At 41.9% G+C, this 12,839-nt stretch overlaps 1 protein-coding gene and 1 long non-coding RNA gene across 9 annotated transcripts in view; one reads left to right on the top strand and one right to left on the bottom strand.

Moving 5' to 3' along the window:
* NCKAP1 (NCK associated protein 1) overlaps positions 1 to 12,839 on the bottom strand; it is a 66,572-nt gene that overhangs the window by 40,639 nt on the left and 13,094 nt on the right. For 3 of the 5 annotated variants that reach the window (XM_090144424.1, XM_031604383.2, XM_031604382.2), the window contains one exon: positions 1,402 to 1,512. In XM_090144424.1, the coding sequence (XP_090000550.1) occupies positions 1,402 to 1,512 (111 nt within the window). Of the gene's footprint in view, positions 1 to 1,401; positions 1,513 to 2,643; positions 2,662 to 12,839 lie in introns of all 5 variants that reach the window. The other 2 variants (XM_090144422.1, XM_090144423.1) reach the window with 1 other exon arrangement.
* Positions 1 to 12,839, top strand: part of LOC116235929 (uncharacterized) — a 125,592-nt gene that overhangs the window by 104,021 nt on the left and 8,732 nt on the right. For all 4 annotated transcript variants that reach the window (XR_016468442.1, XR_016468441.1, XR_016468440.1 and 1 more), the window contains one exon: positions 7,736 to 7,815. This is a non-coding gene — a long non-coding RNA (uncharacterized LOC116235929). The remainder of the gene's footprint in view (positions 1 to 7,735; positions 7,816 to 12,839) is intronic.

The following is a 12,839-nucleotide window of genomic DNA, read 5'->3' as shown; positions in this document are numbered from 1 at the left end:
CATCTGAGTGTGTCCTGTTTCAGAAAATGGGATTGTCAAGATACCTCAAAAGAGCTTTGATCAATTTTCATAAGCTTCACAGTACAAAATTCATACACACCCATCATTAGTTAAGCTCTAAATTCATAGCCAAGAACTGGAAGACACTGGGAACATCCCCTTAACCACGCTGAATGAGTTCTTATGCACAGAAGAGCCTTTTTTCAATAGCATAGTTGCCACAGAAGTTCAGAGAACACAGAAGAGTTTACCAAGAGATTAGGGAAAAAAATTACTTCTTACTGTTAATTTGATAAAGAATATGCTCTATTTGCAACTAACACAATCGTACTCAATACAAAACAAGCAATATCAAACAGTACAAGGTGTGTAAGTTCTAAAGAGAGAAAGCACGCTGTTCACATTGTAACTGAAATAGCTTCTACCATAAAGAAGAGCTTCTGGTGGTTGTATTTGCTTTTTAAATTGTTGTTGGCATTACTGAGGACATTACACTGGAATTCTGGAGGTTTAAAAAACAAACTATTCCCACTGCTGCTATCACTACCATTCTGCAAAAACCAGAATGCTTAAAGCAAGGCTAACCCTCTCAAGCACACATGCAATTAACTGCATGCAGGGAACATGCAAACCCCATCACCTACCTCTGCATTCCACCTTTTGAAAGAAATATAAGTAGATAAAAAGAAAAAAAAAATCTTTCCCTTGACTTTCAAACTGAAATAGAGAAACTTAATGTGCATTACCTGCCAAAAAAACACCTGCAATCTAATTAAAGGCTACTACAATGTCATACTTAGCAATCACAACTGATCTCAACACATCTGAGAAGAAAATAAATATATTTCTTCAGGATCTGTGTTTTGTCCTGTGCAAGGCTTCTCCTACATACACATCCCTTATTTCCATGGAGACTGCTACCACGGGCAGGAGCACCCATGAGGTACAAACACAATTTCCCATTTCTCAGTCAGCTGGCTTTTACTTTTGCTTGTCAGGCCTCATCACAAGAAATTAGAAGTTACACAGTTTCCATCTTCCACTCACCAATGATTTCTGCTATCAAAGGAAGGCAGCATGCAAATTTAGATTTTTGTGTCTAGGACTATTCCCCACTAACAGCTCTTTGAATCTGAACAAACAATAACCAAAAAAAAAAAAACAACCAAAACTGGAACACAAGCTACACTAACAACAAAGAATTACAGCAAGGTGTAATATTCTAACTTTAGAGTTAGCTCCTGCTGTAGGATCTTGTCAGACATTCGCATCAACAACTGTATTTCAAGTATGTCAGCATCAGGTGCTTCATGTAATTCACAGAACCTCACAGAACTGAGCAGCATGTGTCAAAGGGCATTGAAGGAAACAGTATATATACAGTCATTTAGTTATACTTACATTGTTGTTGCGTGTTTCTACTGCTGGAAACTTCCTGACTATGAATTTGACGGCAGATTCCAGGTTTTTGTCAATAAGATAGGATGGTTTGGCTTTGGGGTCACCACATGCCTATAAAAAAATACAATACAAAATGTAGTAAAAAAAAAAATCAACCACATCAAATGAAGCGATAGTTGCAAATCTGAAGACAAACTAGAAAGATTGTTTTGGTTTGGTTTGTTGGTTATTTTTTACTTTTTTTTTTTTTTTTTTTTTTTAAGTGAGCAGGTGATAATGAGAGGCAAAGTGCAGGGACTGTCACAGCTGAAGTATGCAATGGGAAACAGTACAAAGATGCTCTTCTACTGAAAAAGATGCATGGAAGTATCAAAGCAGTTAGTGCAGAACAGCAGTGAGGGAAAAACAACTCAATCCTAAAAAGAAGGAAAAAAAAAAAGGTTTTCTTTTTACTGCTATTCCTGGTTTGAGGTAGTGTTGTATTCATCTGGAGTTAATAAACTGTTAGAAAATTCGATCGTGTCATCATCTATGGAGGACTACCCTTGGTGAAACAAAACTAAAAAAGCCCCACCACCAATCTGCATTTAACTTTTCTTTAAATTGTGAACTGCAAGAGAGTTTTCCACCCCACAATAAAAACACCAATACTTGCCTAAAACACCCTATTTCTTTAAATTAGCAACTCACGTTTTGCTCATTTTCCTTTACTCCTGCAGTAGCATAAGCTGTGCTTTAAAAGCAGCAATGAAGAAACTCGATTAAATTTCCATTTGAACAGAAGCCACAGCTCAGTGGAAGCCTCTTGAATAGCCTACACAGACATCTCAGAAGCCCAGGTTGGAGGAGCGACTCAGCTACTTTAGCCAGCTGCAGAGCATGCTGTGGACACGCTACTTATTCCCAACTACTCTAACGAGCCATGCTACACAGTTTAGCTGGGAGAGACAAACTAAAGGCAGCAAGCATTATTAATGCAACAATTTATGCTCAAATTGTATTTTCTCTCAAATATGTATTTAGCTTTATGCTCTTCGGAGGGATTTTCGTGTCACATGCAAAACTGAATTACATGCTACGCATTTCTACGCAACATAGTGAACTTGAATGACAGCTCGTTTAAACTCTTCCACATCCAATTCTATGGCTGAGTTGCAGACCGTAGAGACAGAAGTCATGAAGTATGAGACCGGTTCTGAAAGCGGGCAAGCGGGCAAAGGGAAGGTGAAAAGCTTTGCAAACCTTCCAAACTTGTCCTTGCTGGGAAAGCATTGCAATAGAAAGAGAGAAAAATTACATATAAACAAATGACTCAAATTCTACAATACGTTACATTTAAGTGAGCTAATACACTATTACCTACATCCAAGAGAACATTAGGACCATCTGTTACTACAGACAGCACACTTTCTAGTGGATAGCGATTATTCTGATACTCACAACAAAATTTTACATGTACTTAATAGAATTTTACTATTGCGCACAGTTCGAGTATAAGCTGAAACACGTAACTTCTAACAGTAATTTCAAACGTAAGTTCAGGAAGGAAGGAAAAAAATGAGTTCAACATCACATGCATCTACAGGGGAAAAACAGGAGAGAAACTCAGTGAAGTTTTACATACCTGAAAAAGAAACGGTAGCCAAGAAAAAAAACAAAACAAAAGTCATTATTGTAAGTTTCTACCACTCCTGCCTGCAGCACACGCCCATCAAAATGCACGTTAACATACTACTCCGATATCTACACTCTGACATTTGCTAATTTTTCCACAAGACATACTAAATTTTATTTACATCCATAACATCCCAAGAGGAATCGATAACCACAATCAACTCAGCAACACCCACGTCATCGATGAGGGATGAAAATGGTTGCTTCGGTATTCTTACAGCAGCAAACAACGCGTGCCACAAAAGGTCTGTTCCACACACACTTGAAAGTCTTCACTCCATTTCTAAAGTAAAAATTGTAAATGTCAAAAATTAAACAGCTCACACTTCAGCTTTATGAAGTCTTAATTAACCAGAAGCCATGGGTCTCTTAAAAATCTGTATCAGCTTAATGCAAGTTGGTACCCTTTGCTACACATTATGTAGCTTTCTCTAGCAAAAGGATTACAAACTAAGGAAGGATCTTAGCAGCCAACATGCATCTGTATCCATTATATTTCAATGCACTTGCACTCATACAGATAAAAATTCTTAATCCTGCCACCACCTTTCCTAAGTTTCTCAGCCTGACTTCAAAAACTACTTCCACATACACTATTTCTCATTGCTTCCTAGCACCGGATGGCCTTCCTCCTATAAAACGAAGGCTGACTTTACCAGAAGTTATGTTCTAACCAGGCCCTTGCATGCAGCTTCTTCACATGGAAGCAGCCCTCGGAAAACACAAACACAAACTTCCTCGCTGGGTTTCAGGAACTTGGTTCTCAGCAATGACAAATGTTATTCGCAGCCTACGAGGCAAATCCCTGCAGACATCCAAGAGTGCAAGAGGCAGCTTTGTTCCTTCCCACTGCTTATTTGCTAACATTACTCATACAGCACCTGTAATTCTACCTCCTAATCAACGATATAAAATTAATAAAAGAGCAGGAAGAAAACTTTAGCATGCTAAGAGCTTTAAACCATTGCTCACATAAGCCCAAATCCCACGCTCTAAGAAGCTACACAAGCCTATGTTTCAAGGCTATGTATCTGAGCACTGAAAATTCCAGAATAAATATGGACTTGCTAGCACAGCATTCGTGGAATACAGCTCTCTGAAGCTATGGGATTCCAGCCCCTTCGAGCTCAACATATTATGCCACAAGAATCTCCCAGCAGACACCTCCCAGTTCTTTTGAACATTACTAAACAGCTGTCAAGCAGTTGTGATGAAAAAGACGATGCAGAATTACCACTGAGACTAGTCTACATCACTATTTGAAGAATAAAACTAGAAAAGATGCAGATGCTGGATTTTTATCAAGCTAGACTCCATTTCTTTCCACAGTACTTTAGAACACCCTCCTACAACAAGCTCTTAACCAAATAAGCAACTTTTCTTTATCCAATTCTATGCATTCAACCCTAGCAAGAACAAGTCAATTTCTATAGCTAACAGAGTCATTAATCAGAATATTTCTTTGCCATCATATGCACAGGTCATCAAAACAGACTAGATAGATCAAGCTGCATAAACTGTTCAAGTATTTTACAATGCCACGTGTTCTGAACTAAAGCAGCATTTTCCTCCCTCTGGAAACTACATTATTAAACAAAATTCAGACTCCTCTTCACTTGAAGCTAACAGCATTCCTCCATACAAGTGTCACTTTGGAAACAATGAATACTACATGGCTTTACTTTCTAGACTGCACTGCATAAGCAGCAACTTACAAGAAAGCACCGAGCAACAGCACACTTAATACCTACACTGAAGATTAAGTAGTCTCTAGAGAACACCAAAGACTACAGTACAATTGCCCCTGTACCACAGAACACCAACACTAAGAAGCGTGCCAAAAAAACCTTTTGCCACAGGACAGCTGGAGAAAACTGCAAAAATCAAAGCCTAACACTCTACTTCCAAGCTGAGGACATCAGATGTTGGACAAGGGCAAAAAAAGGTTCATTGACAAAACTACTGCACATACAGAATTATGGAATCATTAAGATTGGAAAAGACCTGAAATCCAGTCCAACCATCCACCTACCATCAATATTTCCCACTAAATCATGTCCCTTAATACAATATCTAAACGTTTCTTTACCACCTCCAGGATCACTGACTCAACCACCAGCAGCCCATTCCAGTGCATTACCGCTCTTTCAGGGAAGAAATGTTTCCTAATATCCAACCAGAATCTCCCCTGGCACAACTTGAGGCCATTCCCTCTAGACCTATCTTTAGTTACATAGGAGAAGAGGACAAGCCTCCTTTCAGGCAGCTGTAAGGAGTGACAAGGTCCCCCATGAGCCGCCTCCTCTCCAAACTAAACAATCCCAGCTCCCTAAGCCACTCCCCAAAGACTCGTGCTCCAGATCATCACAGCTTCATTGCCCTTCTCTGGACATACTCTAGGGCCTCAATGGCTTTTTTGCAGTGAGGGATCCAAACCTGAACACAGTACTCAAGGTGCAGCCTCACCAGAGCTAAATACAGAGGGATGACCACCTCCCTGTTCCTGCTAGCAGGGCTATTTCTGATAAAAGCCAGGATGCCATTGGCACTCTTGGCCACCTGGGCACACTGCTGGCTCACATTTCACAGAGCATCAACCAACACTTCCAGGTCCATTTCCTCCACACAGTCTGCCAGCCACTCTGCCCCAAGCCTGTAGCATTGCCTGAGGTTGTTGTGGCTGAAGTGCAGGACCTGGCACTTGGTCTCATTGAACCTCAGCCTGCTGTCTTCAGCCCAGCCATCCGGCCTGTCCAGATCACTCTGTAAGGCAGATCAACACTTCCTCCCAACTTGGTGTCAGCTGCAAACTTACTGAGGGTGCATCCAATCTCCTCATCCCAGTCATCAGCAAAATACATTACACAGGACAGGCTCCAGGTGACGTGACATAAATTATGTGCAGGCACAATCACTGTCAAAAGCCAGTAGCATGGCACAGCGTGCGGGGCACAAACTTACATTTGTAACACCTACACTTCACTCTGACCTTTTGCACAGACCTGCAGCATTCTCAAGAGCACTGGAAAATGCTACTTCAGTTATGTGATATAGCTCTAAGTTACTGAAATATGGAAACTGCATTTATACCTTTCTTGTTGGCGCTAAGCCCATCTATTCCAAATGATGAGCAGGGCTATTGCCCAATGAAAAAAGAAATAGAGCCAGAAGAGAGCTATCGTTTGAATCAGTATTCTTCTATTTTCATCCTTCAAACTGTCAACATCAGAAGACTATGATAAAATAAGTCATATACTGCAGTAGTTTAACACGGTTTTATATTTAGGATTTCACTGCTACTACAGTCTTGAGATAAAATACTGCTGAGCAGTTTCACTGGTGACAATATATACTGAAACAGTCAATGAATCACCTTGCCTTCAAGTTTCATTTATGAACGGATCTGCATTAAAAACACTGAATGTTAACAAGCAAATAGGTGGGATTTCAACTACAAAAGTCATTTTTAAAAAGTCATTTCCTGAGCTAGTAACTTTCATTAATAAAAAGAAATACGCTAAGATCTCTAGTATTAAAAAAGAGGAAAAACTCCTGTATCATTTAGAGCTTACTACAGCACATTCTCTTGACACACGGGAAAGGCATGTGCAGTAAAAACCATTCTTCTTCCCTGATGCTGACATTAAAGACTTCTCCCTAAAATATATCTGAATTTAAATGCTTGGTTTGTGGTTGCACATCCTACAGAATTATACTAAATAATAAATGGCAAAGAAATATTCAAAGAGACAAGCTCACTATTAACTCCACGTTTCTGTAGGATACAGAATATGCACTATTTATTTTTCATTTACATCATGCATTTAAAAGTAATGAGATTACCAACTGACAATCTCTGATTTTGAAAAAAGTAAAACTACAGAGAACAGACAGGTGAATAATCAAAGAGTAACTGCTTTGAAAGCTGAGTGCATTAGGAAGCAGTTCACGCTCCATTACTATTTCTGCTGAAACCTACCATGGCCGCTTTGCTGCACTTCAGGTTTTGAGGAAGCTCAAGTTCAATAATAAACAAGCTTGTCCCATATGATATTTGTGAATGAACCCTTTTAACAGCTATGAAAAGACACGCAAGCATCAGCCAACCACACGAGGACAAATTATAGTTTAGTATTTTGATGGCTAAAATTTAATCGTCCTACTCTAGTTTTATTTGCTCATCACCATGCATTGAACCACACAGCATCTACTTTATTTAAACTCAAAGGTCCAACACATCAAATGTAAACTCACGTGAAATCTGCAGAAACAAAGCTAGAAATAGGCCTTGAGAACTTGCCTATCCTACTTTCCCTGTCCAAAGCAGGACCAACTGCATTTCTCTTGCTTTCATGGGGTATCTGTCAAATCTTTACTCACAGTCCTCCAATAGACTAAACTCCAAAGCATCCTGAGATGACTTCTTCCATTATTTAATCATCTTTATCACTAGAAAGTTCTAAGAACTTACCTGTATTTTTCTTGCTACAATCTAATCCACCACTTCACATTCTTTGTGGCCATGCTGACTTGGACAAGATATCCCTCTTTGCCCTGCAGTACTCTAAAATATTTGAAAACTATCTAAACTAATATCAAACATAACAACCTACCGTTAAAGGAATTCATCATTTAGTGGATCAATTTCTCTTCATTCTAGGTCATTCGCGCTGTTCTTTGGATTGCCTCCATTTTGTCCACATCCTTCTTCAAGAGTGTGTTGAAACTCCTATTTTTCAGGTAAGTCTCAGTGCATGCCATGCAGCACCTATTCACACATTTATGAAATCTGTCTTTATTTCTAGCAATTAAACCTAGCTGGCTCAAGTTTTCCTTCCAATCAGATGAGGTAACATCAGCAGCCTTGCTAAGGTCAGTGTGCAAAATACCTACCAAACTGTCCTTACAAGAGTGACCTGTCATCTCAATGATGAAAGAAACATGCTTATTTTGACACTACCTGTATACATAAATCCATATTATCTTCTTGTGTTTGTAATGCCTATTTAAATCAGCACTTGGATCTATTACTCAAATATAGGGCAGATGAAACAAAAAACATAAAAGGAGAGAAGTTTCACTGCCAAAATGCTTTCCTTGATTGTAATTTATAAAGTAACACTAATAAAAGAAAACAGGGCAATGGGAACATCCTCCCCATTTCAATTCTATAGCATGAATTGTATAGACTTTTCAGCTACATCTCCTTTGCATACAAATCTCAGAAATCCCCTGCAATAAAAACAGAACTTGTTTTTTTCAGCACACAGCAGGGCAAATGAAGAGCAATTGGGGGGCAGGGGAAAGCAACTAGTATGAATGTTTCTAAACTAAGAGACAATGCAAGATAATTTTAGGTGCCCACCATTGAGACAAAAGCGTAAATCAATCAGGATTTCCTTCTGTATATTTGAGAAGGTATCACGGGATATTTTGGTACTGTATTTAAAAGCTTAATGTCTCTTTACAACATGAGTTGCTTTTTGGAATTTTTTTGAAATATTCAATCTGGAAAAAAAAAGTCACAGGATATCATAAGTTTCTATTTGCTTCCAGAGAAAAATAAGTAGCTTTTCTGCCTTGGCAGCATGGATTCTAAGTTTGTTTGCTGTTTTATCCTGACTACCGGCTGGGCAGTATTTTGGACATTCCTCTAAGGCTACAAACACAAACGGACCAACAAATACTGTTGTCCTAACCTTTAAAGAACTGTTAATATCAATCAAGCACTAAAAAAAGCCCTACCCCACCCTAAGTCACTTCCTGATGACTTGAAGATGTTATCTGCTCCTTCCAATATCAAACTTACAACTCAGAACAAGATTGGCAGTGAGCTTCTCCCCTCAGCTCAATGCTCTGCAGCCCTCTTAGAGCTCAGTGTCCAAAGGGTGATCTAATTCTACACCCTTCCAAATTTCAGAGCTCTGCAGTTTGGGAATTTCTCCACGCTTGCCAGTCACTTAGGAGGCTCTTCTACTTTTCCAGAACAGCCGCTGCAGCGCCTGAGCAGAAGAGCACACTTCACTGAGTGGCTTACATTCTCATCAATGTTTAGACTTTGTCAAGTCCTCTCCAGTCCAATTTTGGAGCTTTTGGGATCATTTCCTTCACCCTAGTCTCACGACCAGAGTGAAAGTTTGGAGAAGTGAGGGTCTGCCCTCTATGCAGCCTTAGCCGATCCAGCCAACTTCTCATTGTTTTACCACAGGAGAACTGGTGCTGTCCTTCTTCACCCTCACAGCACTGTTGCTCTTTCACAAATAGTATGTAATTTAACTGCTGCAAGAGATAACCAGGAGAAAAGTATTCATTTGGCCTTTAAAATGGCTAACAAGCAACACCCTTAAGAGAGGTACAAATACACTATTCCCAAATTACACCTTTAAAATACTAACCAACAAATAATCAATCACCTACTAAGTGAGCTCCTATCTGACTTATTATTATGCTATACAGTGCTGGTACTGGACTAAATTTTACTTTACAGAGGTAGAGACAAAGCCAACTAAAGCTCTTACGAGGATTTATTCTGCCCTTTACCTAAGCCTTCAGCTTGGTTATGCAGTTGGTACCTAAGAGTCTGCTCTAGGTTCTCATTTCCAGGTACCATGCAATCATGGAAGCTCTGACAGCCAAAAGAAGGTTGCACTAATGACATTTTAAGAAATAAGTTTTGCATACAAACTTAAAACCTGTACTGTAAATAACAGAAGGACATTGCTTGCAAAGCCATTAGCATCAAGTAACACTCATCATTTTTGAAGAACATATACTCTAAATAGTTCAAAACCCTCTCATCCCAAACAGCTTAGTTCTAAGTAGCACTGCTCTGACATCCATCAAAACCACACTCTCTTGATTTGCTCAAAGTCTATCATTCTGCTATTTCAACGCTGAATCTCTTACTGCAAATACTTTCTGGTATCCAAGCAGTTTATAAACAAACAAAAGCAGACCCACATACAGTAAGATTATTTTTCTGCCATCACTCTTGAACATCACACTGATTTTAATTTTACAATACAGCAGCATCACACAAAGCATACCAAAACCATCTCTCTGTCTGCTCTGGCAGTAACAACAGCATTCAAGTTTCACCTGAGCCAGAATGGCATGAAAAATGCTGTATCTGACTTACAGACATGGCTGTAGGCACAAACAGTAAGAGCAGTAAAGCAACCGTTAGCCTCTACAATTGAGGATAAACATTTTAAAAGCAGAAGGAGCAAAACAGGAGAGAAACTGCAGTGATAACATTTCCAAATTCAGGACTGATGCTGGTCCCAGTACAATAGGCAGCTAAAAACAGCTGAAAGCAGCACGCAATGTCATTCTTTATAAAAAGTTCCACCTCCATACAGATCAAGTAGGAGTTCAGCCTCACCACCCACTGTTACTTCAGTAACTCTGCATTTCATATTTTCCATACCGCTCCCAAAGAGGCAGAAAATCGTGTGTTCAGATATCCTATCTTAAAAAAGAACCGTAAACCTTTTCAGAAGACAGCAGCACAGGCAGCAAACAGGAAATGAGAAACAATTAACAGCTATAAGGAAAATTAGATCAAAATTGATATATATTTTTTTTTAATAGCAAGTGTAACTGTCAAGTTCCTAGTTGTTTTTTCAAATTTCTGTAACTCAGGAAAATCCTAATCCCTTAAAATCTCAGCTCCCTAACCAGCATCTCTAGCAATCCACGCAGCGGTGATGAGCGCGGCAGCTCTCACTTCCCCTTATTCAAATGAATCTTAGCCATTTCCTTTAACCGCAATACCGCATATTGTGCAGTTCTCTGCAAACTTCAGCTCTGATATTGTCTTCTGCGGAGGAAGCTGGGAGAAGCCTTAGCAGCAGTTTTGAAACCAATTGCTTGCAATGAGGGAAAAGGTAGGAAAACAAAAACAAACAAACAAAAAAAAAAAAGGGTTCCAAGAAGCCAGCTCTGCTGAAACCAGTCTGAAGGGATGAAACACAAACATCTCAAGACTTCTGGGCCACACCATCAGAACCAGCCAGCTACCACCATCAACCAGTACTTACTGCAGCTTAAGAAAATAACCGTTTGTATCTCAGTGCACCATTTGAATACAAAGTGCTCTATCTGCTTGTCTCCAGATTAGCCAAGCTCTACATTGCTCAGTCACCAAGCCACTTGGATGCACCTCCTCTCCCTGTGCCTGAGACCTAAGCAGTTTTTGAGTCCGTTCACGGTGTTTGCAGGAAAACCTGCTGTCACCTCCAGTGCTTCCGCTCCCACACTGAGAGCCCATCCACACGCATCACTGCACCAACAGCAACGCCATATGGACCAACCCACCCAGGACTCCCTCCACCAAATGCGCTGACGGAAACACATCCAAAGGCACCATGCTGCTTACCCTGAGCATCTCCAAACCAGTAATCACAGCACAACCTGCACTTACACTCATTAAGGCACAGCTTAATGCCAAGAGATGCTTCACCTGCCTCTTTTCCTGCCTCCTTCCTACACAGCACGGCTCTGCTGGCAAGAACCTCGCTCAGGCACAATCCTACTGGACCAGTTTTCATCTGACAAGTCTCTCTAAGCACGACAAAGCACACACACAAATGACTTCAACATTTGGGTGCTTTTCCCCATAAATAGGGAAATTCTGCTTTGCATTACAAGTATACTTATTACTACTGCCACTAATAAGTAGCAGCAAGTTTCTGACATATAAAACTGCAAGTTAAAAGGAACTCCATTTCTACTTCCTGAAGATGTAAACTGGCAATTATTTGGTTAGATTAATTGATGTCAGTGAAACACTTAACAACTGCACATCAAGTACTGGTGTTGGTTGGGATTAACACTGATTTCGAATACTACAGTCACTTTCTTTCCCTGGAAATAACAGCCAATTAAGACCAACCCTGTGCATGGGATTGCCAGCAGCTCACGCTGCTCCCAGAGCACAGCTGCTGGACAGAGCACCGGACAGGATGACTCCCACCTGAAAGGGGGGTTCAGGGCTACAACAACTAACTCACAGACAGATGACGACCAGCTCCTCAGAACTTCACCGGACCTCAGAATTCTTTGCAGCCCCCAAACACCACTGCAGCACACAGCACGGGGAACGGCACAGGCCTTCTAATGCACTCAGCCTGCAAAGGCGCGCTCGCTGCTCGAGCACAGAAGCAAGGTTTTCTCTGAAAAACGAAAAACTCTCCCATAAACTACGTTCACGTCTGAAATTCCCTGCTGGAACCGGATTACACAAACGCGTTCCTCCAGATCACGCATTCGCACTGGGAAAATCGAACCAGGAAGGCCGGGCGAGCAGCCGGAGCACCGGCACAAGGCAGGGATTTCCGCCGCAGGACGGGCAGCCGGGCCGCGTCTCGGGAAGGCGGCGAGCGGCCGCAGCACCCGCGGCAGCTCCCGGCTCCGGCTCCCGCCCGGAGCCGCCAAGCGACGCCGACCCGCGGGAGCCCAGCTCACCGCTTTCCCCCGAAGCGCCGCCGGCCGCAGCGGCGCGGGGAAGCCGGGCCGCCGCCTGACTCACGGGGAGCGGCCCGTGGCCTAGGCCCCGCGGCGGGGGGCTGCGGCCTGCGCGCTCCGGGCCCGCCCGCCGCCAGGTACCGCCGGCCCCCGCAGCCCCGCGGGAGCGCCCGGGGGCCTCCCGCCCCTCCCGTCCCGTCCTCTCCTCCCCTCGCCGCCCTGCCCTGCCCCTCGGGCCCCGCGGCTAGGCCGCGGCGGGGCGGGGGGCGGCGGGAGGAGCGCCGGGCGGCCGGGGC

Source organism: Phasianus colchicus, chromosome 7, assembly GCF_987193195.1.
Source record: "Phasianus colchicus chromosome 7, bPhaCol1.hap1.1, whole genome shotgun sequence".
NCBI classification, from domain to species: Eukaryota; Metazoa; Chordata; class Aves; order Galliformes; family Phasianidae; genus Phasianus; species Phasianus colchicus.
The sequence above is the reverse complement of the archived record's forward strand: the minus strand, read 5'-3'. Positions and strand labels throughout refer to the sequence as shown.